Source organism: Chrysochloris asiatica, unplaced genomic scaffold (genome assembly GCF_000296735.1).
Source record: "Chrysochloris asiatica unplaced genomic scaffold, ChrAsi1.0 scaffold00006, whole genome shotgun sequence".
Classification (NCBI taxonomy): Eukaryota; Metazoa; Chordata; class Mammalia; order Afrosoricida; family Chrysochloridae; genus Chrysochloris; species Chrysochloris asiatica.
The window spans coordinates 21498619-21519904 of record NW_006408524.1 but is presented as its reverse complement, the minus strand read 5'-3'; the positions used below and the strand labels follow the sequence as shown (position 1 = coordinate 21519904).

At 41.2% G+C, this 21286-nt stretch overlaps 1 protein-coding gene across 1 annotated transcript in view; it reads right to left on the bottom strand.

Moving 5' to 3' along the window:
* The window catches only part of SCRN1 (secernin 1), a 36227-nt gene extending 20446 nt beyond the window's left edge, over positions 1-15781 (bottom strand). The window contains exons 1-2 of the mRNA XM_006832172.1: positions 15418-15781; positions 3478-3659 (exon numbers count right to left, since the gene is read on the bottom strand). Coding sequence (XP_006832235.1) covers positions 3478-3659; positions 15418-15621 — 386 coding nt within the window. The 5' untranslated portion in view covers positions 15622-15781. The remainder of the gene's footprint in view (positions 1-3477; positions 3660-15417) is intronic.
* Between the last annotated feature and the right edge of the window lie 5505 nt (positions 15782-21286).

Below are 21286 nucleotides of genomic sequence, written 5' to 3'. Positions count from 1 at the left end.
GCTATGGGTAGGTAACATGAGAGTGTTACAGGCTATGTAAATTTGTGGGAAGCATATATGAAACCTTTTCACTAATCTCTATCTCTTGGTCTCCTGAGCTCTCTTTCTTATTAAAAGTAGATGTATTCTATAAGCCATCACATAACATGCCACCACATAACCTTGAGGACATTATGCTGAGTGAAATTAGTCAGTCACAAAAGGAGAAATACTGCATAGGACCATTATTGTAAAAGATTAAGAAAAAGTACTCACACTAAAATGGGGGGTAAAAATTATTTGCTGGTTACTGGGATGTGGGGGTGGGATAAGGGGAGGGAAGGAAAGGTGGAGCACAGGGTAGGGAATAGACACAGGATAGTTTGGGTGCTGGGGTGGGGGGCAATACACAAGAAGGGGGAGGGGAATGGAAGAACAAGGCAGATGGGAGAACAGTTAAGCAGGTTTGCATGGGCTAAGTGGGACAGAGGTAAATAATGATGTATGCACAACCTTGGAACAACAGAGTTCTGGGATACAGGGATTGAAACATGGTTGGAATGGGTAAAAGGCAGGCAACAATGTTAAGATGCTTGGCTGTCTTTTGAATCTTGTTTTCCCTTGCATACCATTATAAAATAGACACTTGAAGGGGAGAGAAAGGAATAGGCAGAAATATCTACTTCTGGATTGAGTGCCCCGAACATAGATAACACCAAGGACAAGAGGAACTCCACTTAGGGCCAAGAACTCTGTTGTCACATCCCTTCCACAACCACCTTGGGAGCTCCTTGAATTGCAAGAGACCCCCAGACATTTCTCCATTCCATGTCTAACAAATACACTGTCTGTTTTAACAAATATGACAAGCCCACAATGCCCCAGAGACAACAGACAATTTTAGCTCATATGAAAAAAAGAGAGAATGGCTCGACCAAATGACCCAGACGCAGAGACAGAAAATGTTTCTGAGGAAGAAAATGTAATGAAACTAACTGAAAAAGAATTCAAAACAATGATAATTACATACCTTCAAAGGATCAAGAGAAAAATTCAGGAAAACAAAGAGAACAAAATAAGAACTTTAGAAGAATTCAGGAAAACATTATAAGGATATACAGACAAAATAAATGCAAGTTTTGATACAATATAAAACCCGCAATTAGAAATCCAGAAGATTAAACCAAGGTCTCAGAAATGGACAATACATCGAAAGGGCAAGGAGTAGATGCAAAGCAATAGAAGCTCTAGATAGTGAACTTGAAGAGAAATCTCTCAATACTAGTATGCTAGAAGAACAATCAGAAAAAAAGAATGAAAAAATCTGAAGAAAGCCTAAGAGTTATGTAGGACACCAAGAAGAAGAACACTTATGTGTGATCGGAATTCCAGAAAAGAAAGAGACAAACACAGAGAAAATTACCAAGATCAGAGCTATAGGCTGGATGGGATAAGGTTTCCCATGAAATTCTCATGGGGTAGCTCTTGCTACCCTTTAAGAATGAGCAGATACAGTCTCATGATGAAAAAAAAAAAATCTTCATCAAAACTTTCCTGGCCTTTTTCTAACCAATGCAGTTTTCAACTTTCTTAAAACTTCTTCATAGGAGAAGATTCCAAGATTATCCCTTTGGAATTCCTAAAAGCGGTTGCCACAATCTTCTGAGCTGACCTCTCTTGCCCTGAATTTAACTGGCCCACCAGAACCCCTCAGAAGCCACTGTTGAGATTGGACCTTTTTTGAAAGCACCCTAATGAGCTTAAGATGAGCGTATTACGGAGAGAACTTGCCTGCAGTCATTGACTGATGGTGAGGCATGTTTAAGCATGGTTTGCTTGGAATAACCCCATGTAAGCATGAACTGGAATCCTAGTAGCAATACTTTTTTGACTTTCCCTTATAGGAAGCCTTCTAGCTCCTCAGTAACTTTTAGGATTTGGTCAGTATGAAGTGGTCCCTCGGAATCTGCGCCTGCTTGGCTGAACTGCGTGTGTAAAGCTGAGACTAGACCTTGAACTCATGGAGACCCACTCAAAGTACAGATACAGTGGCCCCTACTCTGCCCTCTTTTTATTGCAAAGCTGGACATGGCTAGCCAAGAAAGGAGTTAAATTAAATGGCTAAGATTCAATTTTCCTCAACCTGTCATCTACTTCCAACATTTGTTATTGTCTCAGACCTTATAAATGGTCACAACACCAATTATGTTCCAAATATATCCTCTATGTCCCTCAGCTGTGTAGATCTAGATCAAATACAGTTCTGCCTCAAAGCACTTCCAAATGTGCCCTGCCTCTGTAATCTCTGAATAACCTGCAGAGATAACTGAAAGCCAAACGTGGAAATCTGTGCCATTTATGGGGCTATAAGTCTTGGATTGCCTTGAGATTTCTCTCTTCTTTAGTTTCATTGACTGTTGTCTCAGTGCTTATATCAAAGGCATTGGGGGAATGTGTTACAAAATACAAGGCTTGGAAGGGGACACCATGATCAACTGGCATAACATAGTTCACAAAGACAATATTCTACATCCTACTTTGATGACCAGCAACTGAGGTTTTAAAAGCTCATGAACAGCCATCTAAGGTGCAACTACTGGCCGCAGGAAAGAAGAGGGAAGAAAATCAAAGACATTCGAAAACATCGAGTCCAGTGAACTAATGCGCCACATGAACATCAGTCTCCATGACCCTGAGACCAGAAGAACTAGATGCACCTCGCTATCAATACAAACTGCTCTGAAAGGGATCACATTAGCAGGTCTTGGGTAGAATGGGAGAAAAATGTAAAACAAAATTCAAAATCTTAAAAAAGATCAGGATTACTGGTCAGCTAGAGACTGGTGAGACCCAGAGACTACGGCCCTTAGTCTCTCCTCAGGTCCCCAGCGGCTCAATTTTCAGCCCAACAATAGGCAGTTCTATAAGGGGAACGTTAGCACTAGAAACGTGCACACACTTTAGGGTAGTCAACCATTTGTGATCAAAAGGGCAGCATTAACCCAAGGACAAAGTTCAGAAGGGTTAGGAAAGAAGGAGGAATGGAAACAGGACACACAAGTGGTATAATAAATGAGGTTACAATGTGGGGGATTGCAACCAATGATAGAATACAAAACGTGCATGAACTATTGAATGGAAAACGGATTTGTTAACCTTCCTCCAATTCACAATAAAAACTTGAATATATATTTTATATTCTGATCTGTTAACCTTCCTCCAGTTCACAATAAATACTTGAATATATGTTTTATATTCTTTAACTGGACTGCTAGCTACAGTTTCAAACCCACCAGCTGCTGCACAGGAGAAAGATGAGGCTTTCTACGCCTGTAAAGATTTACAGCCTTAGAAACCCTAAACAGGGTCACTGTGACTCAGAACTGACTCAGTGGCACCTAACAACAACATATATGTACACAGATTTGGGGAAGATATATCCTGTCCAGATTTTCGGCCTATTTCGAGGCAGTTGTTTCAAAGAATCACCTTCCCTACCTGACCAGGTCCATCCCCAGTAAGGCTTCCGTCTCAGGGGCGGGTTCTCTGGTGTTGACGGCTTCATTGGCTATGCACACTCCATGTTCATTGGCTCCCATTTCTGCCCCCCAAAGCCAGGCAGGCCTGCTTATTATGATAGCGTGGGTCCGAGGAACTTGGTCGATGGAAATGTAAGTGCACTATAAAATGAAAACAGGAAAGAAAGAGCCATCACCTACCAGGTACCACTTCGTTTTCACCTTGGTATTTACAATGAACCATCACATCATTACAAAACCCAAAGAAAACAAAATGCCTTGGAGGAACACCAGCATGTAAAAGGGACCCCAGCAACTCAACTGCAAGTCCCAATGCAATTAATTGAAAGGTCTTCAAAGAAGGCTTCGGTCTTCCCACCCACTCAGTTATCAGTCTCTGCAGTTCAAGACAATCTATCCAGAATCCTCACATAGATGGCCATAGTTTTCTTGAAGCAGGTAGTCAGCTAACATTTACCCGAGCATTGTTCACACCATTGTATTTGGTCATTTCAATAGATACAGATAGTCAGCAGCACTTCAAATAAAGCGTTTCATTTCATTTTCAACAATCTGCTAGAAAAGTAATTTTCAACAATTTTTAAGCTAGAGTCCTATCTTAAAAAGAAACTTCATGCATAAGCACTGTAGAGTATGCACTGGACTGCTAACCACAAGGTCAGCAGTTCAAAGCCACCAGTCACTCCTTGGAAACCTTACACAGGGCCGCTATGATTCAGAACCAACTCAACAGCACTTATCAGCAACGCTGAAAGCAGATAAAAATAAAGGTGTTCTGTCTGAAAAACTGGGTCCCTAAGCACCTGCGATGATCCCTAGAACTCCCTAGAAGACAGTTTGCTCTAGTAATAGAAAAGGGGAAATGATAGTAGCCTTTTATCTTTAGCTATTCCTGTCTTGGATATTGTGCTTTCTTACCTGTCCCACATGATTTCCACTCTAAGCCCAGGAGGAAGGCAGCAGTAAGAACTCAGTGCCAGGCACATGTATCTCTAATTGCCGTCAGCATGGCAGTACATGCGATTATTTTGAGTATGTGAGTCTTATCTTTTCCAGGCTGCTCTGTCTTTACCTGGAAAATGAATACGCTTATCCAGATCAAACTATTTCTCTGAAAGCACTAAGAGGCTTCAAAAAGTTCACGGGAAAATTCCCTTATCTTTTTTATCCCATTTTTCCACCATCTTTTTGAATCCCCTTTGCGTGTTTAGCCTTTGAACCCTTCAGTCCAAGTCTTGGATAGACACACAACACAATAAAACTGGTCACAGACGTCCTGGCAAAGAGAGGTGGGTACAAGTGAGGTTGGGGGGAGGTAACTATATTCAGAGCCTTGTCCCCCCCACCACCCACCCCCACACATACATTGGACCCCTGAGAGACAATCCCTGGAGCACTTGGAAGATCTTAACACTAGATTATCCACAGGAGCCTCCAGACTCTGACATCCTACTACTGTAAACCAGAGACTCTTTGTATAAAGGGCTCAGTATGGAAATCAGGGCTCCAAATTCCACGGAGACCTTTAGCTCTCAAGGGAGAATTCTATGCACTGTAGCGGTCATTGGCATTTTAAATTGAGCAGCTGAAAGCTTGGAATCAATTGCATCCGTAGATCTTTCTTTGGTTCAACACCCAGCTATGTCAACTGAATGCAAACCAGAAAGATAATTCACGTAAGATTCCCATAATCTCTGAAGCCCAGGTAAGAGCTGAAATGTGCTCAGCATGCTCATTAATTTGTTAGGTGGCCTCTCCATCTTCACATTCCACACTAGGCTTTGTTGTAAACTGGGATGATTTTATTTCACTGGATAAATAATATTTGCAAACTAAAGCCAATTAAGCCCCAAGGTTGTCAGAAGTCCCTTGAATTTTATACGGCAAATTATTAGTAAAAATACTCTTGAAACACTTCTCTGCAATCAATTTCCTAAAGTTATTTACTTAAAAAAAATTTCTACAGGTAATTCTTACTTTTGCCTGTGTAAGTAATTTTTCCTAATAAATATGCTACGGTATCATCATAAAAATGTTTTAATTATGAAATGACAAATGGACATTTTCCAGTGATTTTTTTAAATGTAAAGGACTTAAAACAATGTTGTTGCTGTTGTTAAGTGCGGTCGAGTCAGTTCCAACCCATAGTGACCCAGTTCGGAGATGCAGGTGGATGCATTAAATTAAAAAAAAAAAAAAAAAATCAACCATCAAGTTGATTCCAACTCCTATGTAGGGTTTCTGAGAATGTAAACCTCTACTGTAGCAAACCGCCCCATTTTACTCCTGTGGAGCCACTGATGGGTTTGAACCACCAACTTTGTGGTTAGTAGTCAAGTGCTTATCTGAAAGCACCACCAGAGCTCCTTAGTATGTATTGTTGTTAAGTGCCATAGAGTCGAGTCAGTTCTGACTCATAGAGACCCAGTATCGTAGGAGCAACTGGTGAGTTTGAACCACCATCCTTGCAGTTCAAAGCGACCATATGGTCCAGTGCTTATCCTACAGCACCACATATTGTCATTGTTGTTGTTAAGTGCCATCAAGTCGGTTCCAACCCATAACGACTCTGTATAGGGTTTCCAAGGAGCAACTGGTGATTTTGAACCGCCAGCCTTGCAGTTCAAACAGATTTTGCAGTCCAGTGCATTAACCCACAGCACCACACCAGGACTCTGCACCACATGTTAGTAGCAGACAATTTGAGAAACATTTTTTCTTAGCTCCATGTCAATTAAAATACAAATTATTTAATATTGCAACTGATTAACACTTAGAATAAAGTCAGTATGGTATATTAAAAACAAAATTTCTTTCACAGCAAAAAGCTAGTATAGCCAAACCAATAAACAAACCAAGCTCGTCTCTGCTTTTCTGCATGTAATTAAGGTTTGTATCTTATAACTACATTCTCAGGGGAAAGGTGGTCCAGACATCGCCCACCATTTCCAAACCCCTGTGCCCATGGAGTGTCAGGAACAAAGTCTGTCTCACAAAGAATAATAAATAAGAGAGGAATTACAACTTCTTAAATACAGACATATTGTAAAGTAAAAGAATAAACAAAAGGAAGAAGAGGATAAGGAGGTAAGGAAGGGAAAAAGGAAGGGAGGAAGAAGCAAACTGAAGTTAGGAAATGGGTTTATTTATTTGTTCTCAAATTTATTTTTACACATTCATTTCAATTTCACCAATTATTTATAAAGCATTAATTACACACAAGGTATTTTGTGTGACGTGCTGCTAGCAGATAAATCCATGAAGATGCCCAGTTCCTGTGCTTCTGGTCTGCAAGGAAGGGGAACACACTCAGAAATATTGCTGTATCCACCTGGCACCCTCCAGTTTAGTGTCAGCCACTGAGGCCTGTACAAACATTATTTATCCAGTGATATAAAATCATGCTAGTGCACAAGATACCTACAGCATATTGCCTCCTCTCCCCATCTTGACCTCAGCCTTATCCCGCCTTCTTCTTCCCATTCTATTCATCCACTTGGAAAACGCTACATAACTGACTCATTTATTACACATACTACTTAGACATGCTATCTTACCAACTAGAATTAAACTGCATTACTGTTTAGTTACAGAGCTTCAAAAAGTTCTTAGAAAAATGGAATTCAAAGATAGTGGAATTTTCCATCCACTTTTTGAAGCCCCCTGGTAGATTCCCAAGTATGGTACATACTAGGCACTCAGTAAACCATTTTTGAAGGAAATAAAATGAAAGAAATGGATGAACAAGGGTCAAATGGTCAAAGAAAAAAGGGCACACATCCATGTTGCCAAGAGGATGGTACTTAAACTGATCTTAGAAAATGGGGCAGGCATTCAGGCACAGGGCTGTAAGAGCTCAATAAACACTGATGATAAAAATATTGACGATTAAATCAAAAAGACCATCTGGTCCATGTGGGAGTTATTCAAAATATATCCCGCCAACTTAACACTTTTCAGGCCAAATTCAGTATGATGAGGAAGGAACGGGATCCTCAAATGGCCAGATGGGCCAATTGGGCTGCAGCTAATCCCTGGACTGCAGGCTGCCATAGCCAGACCCCCCTCCAGGGCTACGGAACAGGGATGCCCCTAAGCCAGAGAGCATCCTTGCTGTGGACTGTAGAAGCCAGAGCCTAACAAGAGCCCTCTGAGAGTGCAATTCACAATGTGCCTTAAAACTGTTGTCCCTGGGTGGTACAAACGGTTGATGTGCTCAGCTGCCAACAGAAAGGTTTGTGGTATGTATGTGTCTGCTCAGAGGCACCTGGGAAGAAAGACCTGGTGATTTGCTTCTGAAAGGTCACAGCCAAAAAAACCCTGTGGAACAGTTCCACTCTGCACACCTGGGATTGCTGTGAGTGGGCTTCACTTGATGGCAACTGATTTTTCATTCAGTCTAGGGAAGGGGGTGGAAGAAGGAACATACCTGTCTTATATAAGAGGGTTATTTCTCATATCCCAGTTTTGGAGCAAACCTCACAAATAAGGAACATTTACACAAGATTCAGGTAGGTAAACTTTGTAAAGTTAGCCATCCACCACATAAACTCCGGAAGCAGTCATCTTTTAAAAAATAAAATTCATTAGCTTTCTCAATTACCTCCTTATTAATGAGGCAGAAAATAAATAGCAAGTGGAATTTGAGGTAGCGGGGAAGGTTTCACCTGGAAAAAAATCCAAAAAGCACCTGAAATTATCCTTCAGTATGACAAAAACATTTTAGCTCCCCAAATCAAGATTCCTAGCCAATTTCTGTTAGAAAAGAATAAGGAAATGTTCACCACCAAAAACGCTGCTCTATGCAGAGATGATTCTTGTCTAGGTTTCGGTGATTAAGCTGTCAAAGTAAGTTACAGAAAGAGATGAGCCCTGCAGCACTCCTTCCCTGCCTTAATAAAGGAAAATTTTCTGCATGGCTGACTGCTGGGTGCCCAAACCACGCAGCAATATAACAATGCCCGGAGTGGAGGAGGCAGACTTCTGAATGTCTGTCGGCACAGCCTAATGCAAATCACGGGGATTTTAAATCTATTGCCTGTCCTGAGTTCACTACTCTCTCAGGTGGTCCCTAAGGGACACCTGCCAGGTTGGAGGATGGAAAAGAGGAGGTGTGAAAAGGCCAGAGATGCAAAGGCAAAGGCAATTCTATGGCCCAGTGAGCCCTTTATTACGTTGTGTGATTGTGTGTCTAAAATGAAAATGCAAAACAAGCTTCATGCTGTCACCCACCCTTAACACATTCCAGCATTCCTGGATAGCACCCAGTGAAAAAGAGAAGAGACACACAATAGACGTTTCAATTCATGAAACACAGCCATTGTGCCTTCCCTACTGTACTGGGGGGAGGGGGGGTAGACACCACCCTGGCACCAACAGTGAAAACCACTGTGGACTGAGGTGATGAGTCAGCCAGACTTCATAGGGTGAAGGAATAGGGGGCAGGGAGGGTGGGATGTTTTAGAGAAATGCTTTTAGTTTTAGACAATTCACAACTCCAAAGTAGCAATGAATTTCCCTGAGTCTTTGTTGTTACTGTTGTTTGTAGTTTTATTTATACCTCCCTATCTGTCTGCTATTTGTCAGGTTTTTGAAACTGTGTCCTGAAGGTATGTATAAATCTAAATAAGGACAGACGAAGGTGCTGAGGTCAGAGGACAATGTGCTTAACCATTTTTCAGAAAAGCTGATTTTTATTTCCCTGGTACCTTAAGATCTTTGGGGAGGAATAATACAAAGACAGGATTGGGAAAGGGCAGATTATGGAAGGGCGCTCCCCAATAAACCAATCGTGCATTGCACCAAGGAAGAGGCTTCTGACTCTCTGCAAGGTTGCGAAAAGAAACCAGGAAAACAGAGCGAGAGAATCTCAAGCAATCTGTCCCAGCTTTCTTTGATTTGAGTAAGACCAGAATTATTGTACTCCCCAACTGTAAGAGATAACATTCAGAATTTAAATTCAGACACACACATACACACACTACATATGAAGCCTTGATTTGGACAATTTTACTGACACTACAAGAATACTGAAAGTGCCATGAGCTGCCAAAAGAACCAATAGATCCGTTTTGGAAGAAGTGCAGCCAGAGTGCTCCTTGGAGGCCAAGATGACCAAACTTTGTCTCTCATACTTTAGACATATTGTCAGGAGGGACCAGTCACTGGAGAAGGACATTATGTTTGTAAAGTGGAGGAAGACCCCCAACAAGATGGATCGGCCAAGTGGCAGCATCAATGGACCCAAGCATGCATGGCAATAGTAGTGAGGTTGACCCAGGATCAGGCAGTGTTTCATTCTGCTGTGCAGAACGGTACCAACTTGATGGCACCTAACAACAAAAACAACCAGACAAAAAAACCCACTGCTGCCAAGTCAATTCCAACTCAGAACTGCTCCCTAGGGTATCCGAGTCTGTAACTCTTTATGGGAACAGACAGCCTCATCTTTCTACCTCGGAGCAGAGTAGCTGGTGGGTTTGAACTGCCGATCTACATTTAACTCACTGCACCACCAGGGCTCTTCACAATGTTACCAGCTATGATTAATCAGTAACTATCTTGTTTTATAAAGACTTCCATTGGTGGTGAGAAGAGAAATAATCTACTAGGGATCTGTCCCAAATTGTAAATCTCTTCGCACCAATCTCTTTTGAGAACACTGAATCTACAAAGCACTCTATGTAACAGAAAGCTGACATAAATTAAAACTAACTTTCAAAAACAAGGAAACAATGGAGGTTTTAAACTTTAAAGGCAAAAAACAATGGAGGTTTATTGCCAAATAATAATTAATTCTCTGGGAAAGAAAATTAACACCTGACTTGGCTATCAATAATTCTGTCTTAAAAAAAGCAAAAAAGAATTCTGTCTTCATAATTTATGGTCTAATTAGCCACTTGGGCACTGAGCACAAGCAAAGTAAACTTTGGCTGATTTTTATGGAAGTAAAAATGATTTTTTTACAGTGAACATGGGAACACTGAATGGTTTAAAATTAATAAAGGTGTGCGACAGGGTTGTATTCTTTCACCATACTTATTCAACCTGTATGCTGAGCAAATAATTTGAGAAGCTGGGTAATATGAAGAAAAACAAGACATCAGGATTGGATGAAGACTCATTAACAACCTGCAATATGCAGATGATACAACCTTGCTTGCTGAATATGAAGAGGACTTAAAACATTTACTGATGAAGCTCAAAGAGCACAGCCTTTGGTATGGATTACATCTCAATGTAAAGAAAACAAAAATCCTCACCACTGGACCAATAAACAACATTCTTATCAATGGAGAAAAGATTGAAGTTGTCAAGGACTTCATTCTTCTTGGATCAACTATCAACACTCAAGGAAGCAGCAGTCAAGAAATCAAACTATGTAGTGCATTAGGCAAATCTGCTGCACAAGACCCTTTTAAAGTGTTGAAGAGCAAAGATGTCAGCTTGAGGAGTAAGGTGCGCCTGACCCAAGCCATGGTATTTTCAATAACCTCATATGCATGGGAAAGCTGGACAGTGAATAAGAAAGTCTGTAGAAGAATTGATGCTTTTGAGTTATGGTGTTGGAGGAGAATATTGAAAGTGCCATGGGCTGCCAAAAGAACCAACAGATCCATTCTGAAAGACGTGTAGCCAGAGTGCTCCTTGGAGGCCAAAATGGCCAAACTTCATCTCTCATACTTTGGACATGTTGTCAGTAGGGACCAGTCGCTGGAGAAGGATATCACGTTTGGTAAGGTGGAGGGTCAGAGAAAAAGAGGAAGATCCTCAATGAGATGGATTGGCCAAGTGGCAGCATCGATGGACTCAAGGTAGCAACAGTAGTGAGGTTGGCCCAGATAGGGCACTGTTTCGTTCTGCTGTGCAAAAGGTCGCTATGAGTTGGTACCGACTCGATGGCACCTAACAACAACAACAAACACACATGAAATCCACTGTTTTTCTAGAACAGTATTTTAATAATGAACCAATTGTCTCCAAAATCGAAGGTTCAACCATGTAAGAATAGACCTATGCTCACTCTGGGGGCAAACAGGCATGGACACACAGACAGAAAGACAGACACAGACAGGCAGACATAGACAGGCACCACCAAACCACGTTACTATTATTGTTAATTGCTGTCTAGTAAGTTCTGACTCATAGCGACCCAGTATAGGGTTTTTTCAGAGCGGCTGGTGAGTTTGAACTGCCAATCTTGTGGCTTGCGGTCCAGTGCTTTATCCCACAGCACCTCACTAGGACTCCTAATGCAGTTCATTGATTCAATGGCTCCCTCAACACCACTAGCTGGTAGTCAGACTTTCAGGTAGAGCTGTGTTGTGCTCTATGATACAAAATGGCACTGCCTCCTCATAGAAGACAGTTTGCTGTTGTTGGTCCTAAATGCTGTCAAGTCAGTTCTGACTGGTAGTGACCCAAGGAGCAGCTAGTGAGTTTGAACTGCCAACCCTCCTATTCAAAACAACCTTGAGGTTGAGTGCTTATCCTATGGCACCACACCAGGACACCACCAAGGACAGAGGAGCATCAAATAGGACTGGTACATCTCCTCAACTTATACTGCAAAAGAGAAATTACTCAAACTCAGAAGCTACAGAGGGGCCGGGGAGACTAGAGAATATAAAACGAAGATGCTCCAGGATGCCGACTGTGCAGCTGAACAGAAATGTGCAGTGTAATTTTAGAAACTGAGCAACTGTGTGCTGGAGATCTTTCGTTTTCTTGTAGTATCAAGCAAAGTAAAGCTGGCATGTAGCAGACGATGGATGGAGGGAGCAGACCCACTGACAGACAGACGGCTGTGGAGATGACTGCTGGGTGGGGGGGTGGAGAAGTGCCTGGAGGGGAGAAGCAGCTGGGAGGGTGCCTGGGCACAGGAGGAACAAGGGTGACATTTTGCATAGGGTCCTAGTGTGGCGCTGTGGGTTAATGCACCAAACTGAAAAGCCATTTGAACTGCAAAGTCAGTGGTTCAAGCTCACCTGCTGCTCTTCGGAAACCCTATACAGGGTTGCTATGGGTTGGAACCGACTCAACGGCACTCAACAAGAACAACAGGAAAGTCTCATCCAATGAGTTTCTTGGACCTCTACACTCAGGTGAGAGGTTTGCAGGGAAGCCTCAAGATACTTGTGTTTGAAATGTCATGAAGCAGCTGAGGAATAAATGACACATTGTGGAAAGTGCTTTTGGCTTCATTGTTTTAAAATATCATTTTTGTAGGCTAATGAAAGCTTTTATGAAAGTCACATGATAGTAATTGTGACTTGTAGGCCCACATATAGAAAAGAAGTCATTATTCTACATTTGGGCCAAGAACAGGAGCTCTAGTGCTACTGTGAGTTAAGCACTGGGCTGCTCCCCAAAGAGTTAAAGATATACCATATAACCAAGACCATGCCTCCATGAGTTCTGCTATTGTTAAGTGCAGTAGAGTCAGGTCCGACCCACAGCGACCCTGTATAGGGTTTCCAAGGAGCAGCTGGTGAGCTTGAACCACTGATCTTGTGATTCAAACTGACTTTGCAGTCCAGCCCATCAACCCACAGTGCCACACCAGGACTTCCCATGAATCTTAAATGATATTTACCATATAAATAGAAATTTAAGAATCAGCTTTTAGCATTATTATCACTGAAAAGACCTTCAACAAAATTCAACACCTATTCTTAGAGGTTTTTTTTAAGCATTCAAACTAGGATGAAAAAACTATATAAGCCTCAGTTCCAAAGCCAGAATCTTGTTATGGGAAGCACTATAGACAGCCCTAATGAAGTCAGGAACAAAGGCAAAAATACCCACTATCTCTATTATAATTTACCATTGACTCAGAGGTATAAGCTCAAGCAACTAGACAAGAAAACAATTTGAGCTGTAAAAACAACAAAATTATCTTTATTTACAGGTGATATGGCAACCTGGGAAACCCAAGAAAAACAATGGTAAAAGCTTACACAGCCAATAAAACACATTAGGAAAATAATAGGCTGTAAAATTAGCATAAAATGTACATTATGAAAATTTGACACCACACTCTGGGGATCTTAAGAAACAGATATTGTCATACATTACAGGGTGAGGATGCAGATTGATAAATCAACTAAGGAAGGGAATTTGACAGTATCTAACAGAATTACATATTCATTTTCCCTCCCCAGCAATTCCATTTCTAGAATCCTAGCTCAAAGAAATATTAGCAAAACAATAATATTTAGTGGTACTGTAGTTTCCTATAGATTTTAGAAATTAGTCCCTTTTCTGATATGTCATTGCAAAAGATTTTTTCCCATTCTGTGGGCTTCCTTTTTACTCTTTTGGTGAAATCCTTTGATGCAGATAAGTTTCTAATTTTTAGAATGTCCCAATGATCTATTTTGTCTTCTGTTTGTGTAATTTTCACAGCACTTAGTAGTATGTGTGTGCCCTGGATTAGAACCCTTGAATTTGTCCCTATATTTTCATTGATGACCTTTATAATTGTGAGACAAAATGATAATATTTAAAAACCCCTAAATAAACAATAAGGAGTGCTCTGGTAGCGTAGTGTTTATGAATCGGGCTGCGAGCTACAAGGTCAGCATTTCAAAACTACCAGCTGTTTCGCGGGAGAAAGATGAGACTTTCTGCTCCCGTAAAGATTTACAGCCTCAGAAACAGGGTCGCTATGAGTCGGAACCGACTCCACAGCACATAACAACAACAACAAATAGACAATGATGGACACTTTGTCAATATGATTAAATATATAGAGAGAAACCAAAAGCAGATACTGTGACAAGTTCATAAAGGTACTATGTGTAACAGAAGAAGACTGAGAAAGAACCCAAATGTCCAGGAACAGGGTGCTGATTAACTAGACAGAAATACAATGGAACACTATGCAGCTCTAAGACTGCAGTGGCTACATAGTCGGTGGTTTGAACCCACCAGCCCTTCCATAGGACAAAGCTGAGACTTTCTGCTCCCATAAGATTTAAAGCCTCTGAAACTCTATACATGGTCTCTATGAGTCGGAACTGACTTGCCAGCACTTAACAACAATGCAGCTCTAAATGGGGAAATGTAAACTATCTCTATATACTGTATAATGTGATCTCCAGGAAAAAAGCAAAGTGGAGAAAAGTGTACAGGTTGTTCCGACTCATAGCAACCCTGTATAGGGTTTCTGAGGAGTGGCTGATGAATTTGAACCACTGACCTTGCAGTTTAAACTGAACTTATGGTCCACTGCTTATCCTACAGCATTACACCAGGAAAGTGTATATAGAATGTTATTATTCATCTAGGAAAGGGATTACTGGGATGAATATGCATATCTTATATATATGCATACGTGGGTGTGATATTTTACATTTTTGTATATGTATGTATATACATACGTATGCATTTGTTGCGAAGTGTCATTGAATTGGTTCTGACTCATAGCAACCTTGTACAGGGTTTCCGAGGAGCAGCTGGTGGGTTTGAACTACTGACCTTGTGGTTGGTAATCCAATGCTTATCCTACAACGCCACACCAGGATCTGTGTATATAGATATAATTTGTTTAACGGAAGGCTACACCAAATAACTCTCCACACTTGGGAGAAAGAAGAAACAAAGTTAGACAGGGATAAAGGTTAGACTTCTATGAATAGCCTTTGTAGATTTGCCTTTAAAAGCACCTAAATATTATACTTAATTATACTACAATTGTACAAGTATAGCCTTGAATGCAGATATCTTCACGTGGCTCTAGTTTTAAGGCTAAGAGCAATGCTGAATAGAAACAGGAACATGCAGACTGATGTGACTGTTCTCGGATCATTCTTCCTAGGAAAGAAGTGCCCGTGTGTTGGCTGCGAAGCTGGAGAAAGAGTAAGTACTGATGGAAAGATTGCAATGCATGACTTACCTCAACCTTGCTCCCAGGTTCATGGTCAGCAGTGGAAAAATACACAACTTCCTGCACTTCATCTCTGGGCCGAGCTGAATTTTTCCCAAATACCACGAGACCATCCTTAGCACGTGGAGGGAAGGCCACGAAACAGTAACTTGGAGGAGCTACAGCCATCCTGCAAAGAGAACGCCAGCAACAGAATGGAAGCAGGTCGAACATGGAACACTTCCAAATGTGACTTCTTCAAACATATTTCACCAGCAAAAATAATTTTAGTATTGAACTGTGTGCAGCTCACTCATTAAGAGATCCCAGCTGGCAAATGAAGGTGGGGTGCCTGGAGTAGAATTATAGAGCCACCGAGACCAGATACTGTTTAGGACTTCGTGGGATTAAACGAGCTCTGATTTGCAACAAACCGCAATAGCAGCCAAAAGCGCAGTGACGGACGAAGAAGAGATGAAAGAAAGTTATTGTTCCAGACAGAAAACATACACTGCAATCTGTCACAGTAAGAGAAAAACAAATCAATATACTGTATACACAGAACACCGTGCAGAATTATAGAGTCACAGCTGCCATGTAATGAGTTTGGGAATGGTAATGGGAAAATAGGAGTCCTGGTGACTCAATGGTTAAGCACTGGCTGCTAACTGAAAGTTCAGCAGTTTTGAACCCACTAGCTGCTCTGGAGGTGAAAAGACTTGGCAATTCGATTCCGTAAAAATTATAGCCTGTTGCAACCATATAATGAAGCAAAGTATATGATTTGTTGGATGTCAAACTGATGATCTGCTCTGTAAGCCTCACTCAATTCACAATAAAAAGTTTTAAAATATATATATATAGTCTAGGAAACCCTATGAACAGCTCTGTTCTGTCCTAAAGGGTCACTATGAGTTGAAAGAGACTCAGCTGACACTAAACACAACCATGGGGAAACATATCTAGAGAGAAGTCAAAAGATACCCCCTTTTTTTTAATAGTTTTACTCCACCTCAATGAGTTAACAGACAAACACCTGTGGGTTTTCAGTCTACCTCTCTAGGTGTTCAGGGCTTGTTGGGTCTCTTCCACCTGGTATTAAAGAGTCTTCACTGCTTGACCCTTTCTTTCCTCATCTGACATACCTTTCCTCTGGGAAAGCAGTCCCGATGGCTCTGTGGGTTACATGGTGGGCTGCTAAGGTTGACAGTTGCACCCCATCACCTGTTCTGTAGGAGGAAGATGAGGCTGTCTGCTCCAGTAAACACGTATAGTCTCAGAAACCCTGCAAAGCTGTTCTACTCTGTACTGTAGAGTTGCTACAAGCTGGAATCAAATGGACCACAGTGGGTTCAGGTTTTGGTTTTTCTGTCTGAGATGAGTCCCCGACTGGTGTCAATGGTTAGTAGTCTCCCTTGCTAATCCAAAGGTTGGAGGTTCAAATCTGTTCAGAAGTGTCTTTTGGTCTGGCAATTATGCCTGAAAACTCAGCCATTGAAAAAAAACAAACAAAAAACCTACAGAGAACAGTTCTACTGTGGCTTACATGGGGCCACCATAAGTGGGAATCAACTCTATGGCAACTGGTCTCTCTGGGAAAATCCATCCATGCCCACAGTTTCGTCATTTATGTGCTAATGAATGTCCTATTTACTTAATCCCTGCCCAGTTCCCTCCCTGAGATCCAACCAATAGACCAACAGCCTACCTGATGTCTAAAGTTGATTTGTCATCTTCCTCCCAAATTGGTTTCCTTTCCAAGGTTTCCTATTTTGGGAACCATGCCTACATCTGCTTCTCCATTACCTAACTTGTCACTCAGTCCTGTAGGCTTGGCCTCTGGTATCTTTATCCACTCTTCTCCACCCCCACCACCATCCTGGACCAAGCCACCAGCCTCTCTAGGTGGAACCACTGCAGTAGTCTCCTAAGAGGTTGTCCCATAATCGCTACTGCTCTTACTCTAAAGCATTCCCCATGTTGCAGAAGAGGGGCGATCAGATTATGTCATCCCCTGGTTAAAATTCTTCACAGAGGTTTTTCACTGTTTTTAATGACCAAACCTATAATCTGGCCCAGGACCATCAAGAAGGAAGAGCATGAGTGTAGACCAAGAACCCTACCTAGAAAAGCAGCAAGAGCAGAGACAGTGGCTGTGTGCCTGCAGGCAGGAGGCTGGCTGGCTGAATGTGTCCTTTGGACATTTAAATGAATATATATATTTTTTGTTTTTTAAGTTTGCATCAATATTTTTGCCTCGTTCATTTGTGAAATATAAGATGTAAGTGGGGAGCCACAGGGAGGAAGTGGGATAGATGTTGTTGCAGGGAGGGGACTGTCATCATTGAGATGAAAAAAGGTGTATGGTTTGCTGAATGTAAAGCTGATGATCTTCTCTATAAACCTTCACCCCATTCATAATAAAAAGCTAAAAAAAAACCCAAAACCCATATGGCGCACAGTTCTTTTCTGACACAAGTGGGATGGATCACTGTGGGTCAGAAAAAACTCAATGGTAACAGGTTTTTCTATATAGGGTTCTTAGAATTTTGGAGTCAAAGAAATTACTGGCTGAAACAGATAAAGTAAAAGGAGCTATTGCGGGAAAGGATGCATATACCTGTGTTTGTATGTCTGTCATATGTAATATGACTTCCCTTCTTAACCTCTCCTGGGGTCACTTCAAAAGCGCTGGCTGGTGTCTCTTCTACAAGCAGACCCTGGCTTCTATTTGATTATTAAAAATGTTAAGAGTCCACAGGCCTTGCATTTATAAGCTGTATGTGTAGAATATAAATAAAATCCACAGGGGCTCTTTGACAAGCCGCCTATTCTTTATCCAGGATATCTGCTTGGTCAGCAAGCTCTCTGGGTCACTTGACCATGAGGAAGATACAGACAGCAGAGGAGGCAGGCCCAGGGGTATGTGGGCTGAGGGAGGCTGGTTTTTCCACTGAAGGGAGCAGAATTTCAAAAGAACATGCTCAAAAGGCAACTGTGCATCACAACACACAGATAGCTAGATGAGATTTATTGTCTGTTTATTTGTCACTGGATCACAATTCTACACACAATCTAACCTCAGAAACAACTCGGCTGGACTCCTTTAGACAAATTCGACCAGTGTTGTTTCAAAGAATATTCTGATGATGGAAATGTTCTATCTCCTTACTGTGCAATATGGTGCCCACTAGCCACACACATGTGGCTACTTAAATGTAGGATAAACACTGGACAGCCAATCACAGGTCAGTCACTCTAGGAAACCCTATTATAGGAATGCTATGAATCAGAAATAACGTGACAGCACACAGCAACAAGTGCAACTGAGGAGCTGTATTTTCAGTTTAATTTAATTTAATTTAAATGTAAAGAGTCACATGTGGCTAGTAAGAGAATCCTATTGGACACAGCAGGGTTGCAGCTTGTCAGATAAAACTAGAAATTCAGGCCTTCACATTAAGCATCCCAAAGATCCCAGAAGTACTTATTTGTGAAGTCTCTCATTTATTCTAATAATGATATGCATTATCATTCATAGAAATCAAATTACCAAAGAGGAGACTGAAGCAAACAAACATTCAGAAGTGGCTACTGAACTCATCAGAACTCATCAGGATGACTTAGTTTATGTATTCCATAAGCACTTTTCTATGGGAACTGAAGGTGATCAGAGCCCTAAATACCAATTAGATTTCTTTTCATCAATCTATCATCCTAGTTCTGAAGACACCATGAAAGTGGTGCTGATGGATACCAGAAAAACCTTTATACCTGTCTCATCAATCCCTCTCTCCATCTTCTGGAGGAATTCTTAATATCTCCCCCTTTCTTCAACCCTCTAACTACCTCCTCTTAGCAGTTATCTTACTACCTACTCCACACAGGAAGGAGCTCTAGTGGATTTTACGAACTTCAATAAGCTCATATGCATGTGAAAGCTGGACAGTGAATAAAGATGACCGTGCAAAAATTGATGCATTTGAGTTATGGTGTTGGAGGAGAATACTGAAAGTGTCATGGGCTACCAAAAGAACAAACAGATTTGTGTTGGAGGAAGTGCAGTCAGAGTACTCCTTGGAGGCTAGGATGGCCAAATTTCATCTCTCAAACTTCAGACATATTGTCAGGAGGGACCAGTCACTGGAGAAGGACATCATGTTTGGTAAGGTGGTGGGTCAGAGAAAAAGAGGAAGACCCCCAGTGAGATGGACTGGCAATGGGCTCAAGCGTGGCAACAATTTTGAGGTTGACCCAGGACCAGGCAGTGTTTCGTTCTGTCGTGCATAGGGTACTGACTCAATGGCACCTAACAACAGCAACAATATGGTTTACTATGACAAAAGGACAAATTGAAGAGGAATGCCATTGCATTCATCATCAAAAAGATCAAGATCTTGAAGTACAATGCTGTCTGTGATAGAATAATATCCATACGGCTATAAAGAAAACCAGTTAATACCATTATTATCAAATTTATGCAGCAACCACAAAAGTCAGTGATGATGAAATTGAAGAATTCTACTAACTTCTTAAGTCTGAAATTGATCAAACATACAATCAAAATGCATTGATAACTACTGGTGATTGGCATGGTAACGTTGGAAACAAAGAGGAAGGATCCATAATTGGAAAATGTGACCTTGGTGACAGAAACAATGTTAGAAATAGAACGACAGAATTTTGCAATATCGATGACTTACTCATTGCGAACGAATACCTTTTTTAAAAAATAAAAGGCAACTATACACATGGACTTCACCAGATGGAACACACAGGAAAATTGACTATATCTGTGGAAAGAGAGGTTGGAGAAGCCCAATATCATCAGCCAAAACAAGGGCCTACCAGAACAGACCATCAATTGCTTATATGCAAGTTCAGGCTGAAACTGAAGAAAATTCAAACAAAATAAAATGTGATCTTGAATATGGTGGTGGTGGTGTGCCATGGTGTCCATTCTGACTCATAGCAACCCCGTATTGGGTTTCCAAGGTTGTAAATCTTTATGGGGGCAGAAAGCCTCATCTTTCTCCCGTGGAACAGCTGGTAGTTTTGAACTGTTGACCATGAGGTTAGCAGCCCGATTCACAACCACTATGCTACCAGAGCTCCTTGATCTTGAATATATCCCACCTGAATTTATAGACCATCTCAAGAACAGATGTGCTGCATTAGACACTAATGGCCGAAGATCAAGAACGTAAAGAAAGCAAAAAGTCATTAAAAAGACAGGAAAGAATGAAACAACCATAATAAATATCAGACAAGACTCTGAAACTTGCTCTTGAGCATAGAGAAGCTAGAGTGGGTGGAAGAAATGAGGAAGTAAAGAGATAAGCAGAAAACTTCAAAGGGCAGCTCAAGAAGACAAAGTCAAGTACTACAGTGAAATGTGCAAAGACCTGGAGTTAGAAAACCAAAAGGGAAGAACATGCTCAGCATTTCTCAAGCTGAAAGAACCGAATAAAAAATCCAAGCCTTGATTTACAATATGGAAGGATTCTATGGGCAAAATATTGATGCATGAAGTATCAAAAGAAGATGGAAGGAATACACAGGGTCACTGTACCAAAAAGAATTGGTCAGTGCTCAGCCATTTCAAGAAGTAGCATATGATCAAGAACCGATGGTACTGAAGGAAGAAGTCCAAGTTGCACTAAAGGTGCCAATCAAATACAAGAGCAAGATGTGCTTAAAGTATGGCAGAGAAAAGGCATGCCTGAATGCAAAACTGCTGCATCCTGAGTTGTTTCTGGTCCTGAAGTGTACTCTGTTCATTTCCCTATACTCATGAATATTGTCTCTGAGTTCTGTGTGGCCATTGCAATAGATTATTGAACCCAGATGTTAAGTAGGAGGGATGGTTGGTGTCAAAATAAGATAAAGAACGTTGTAA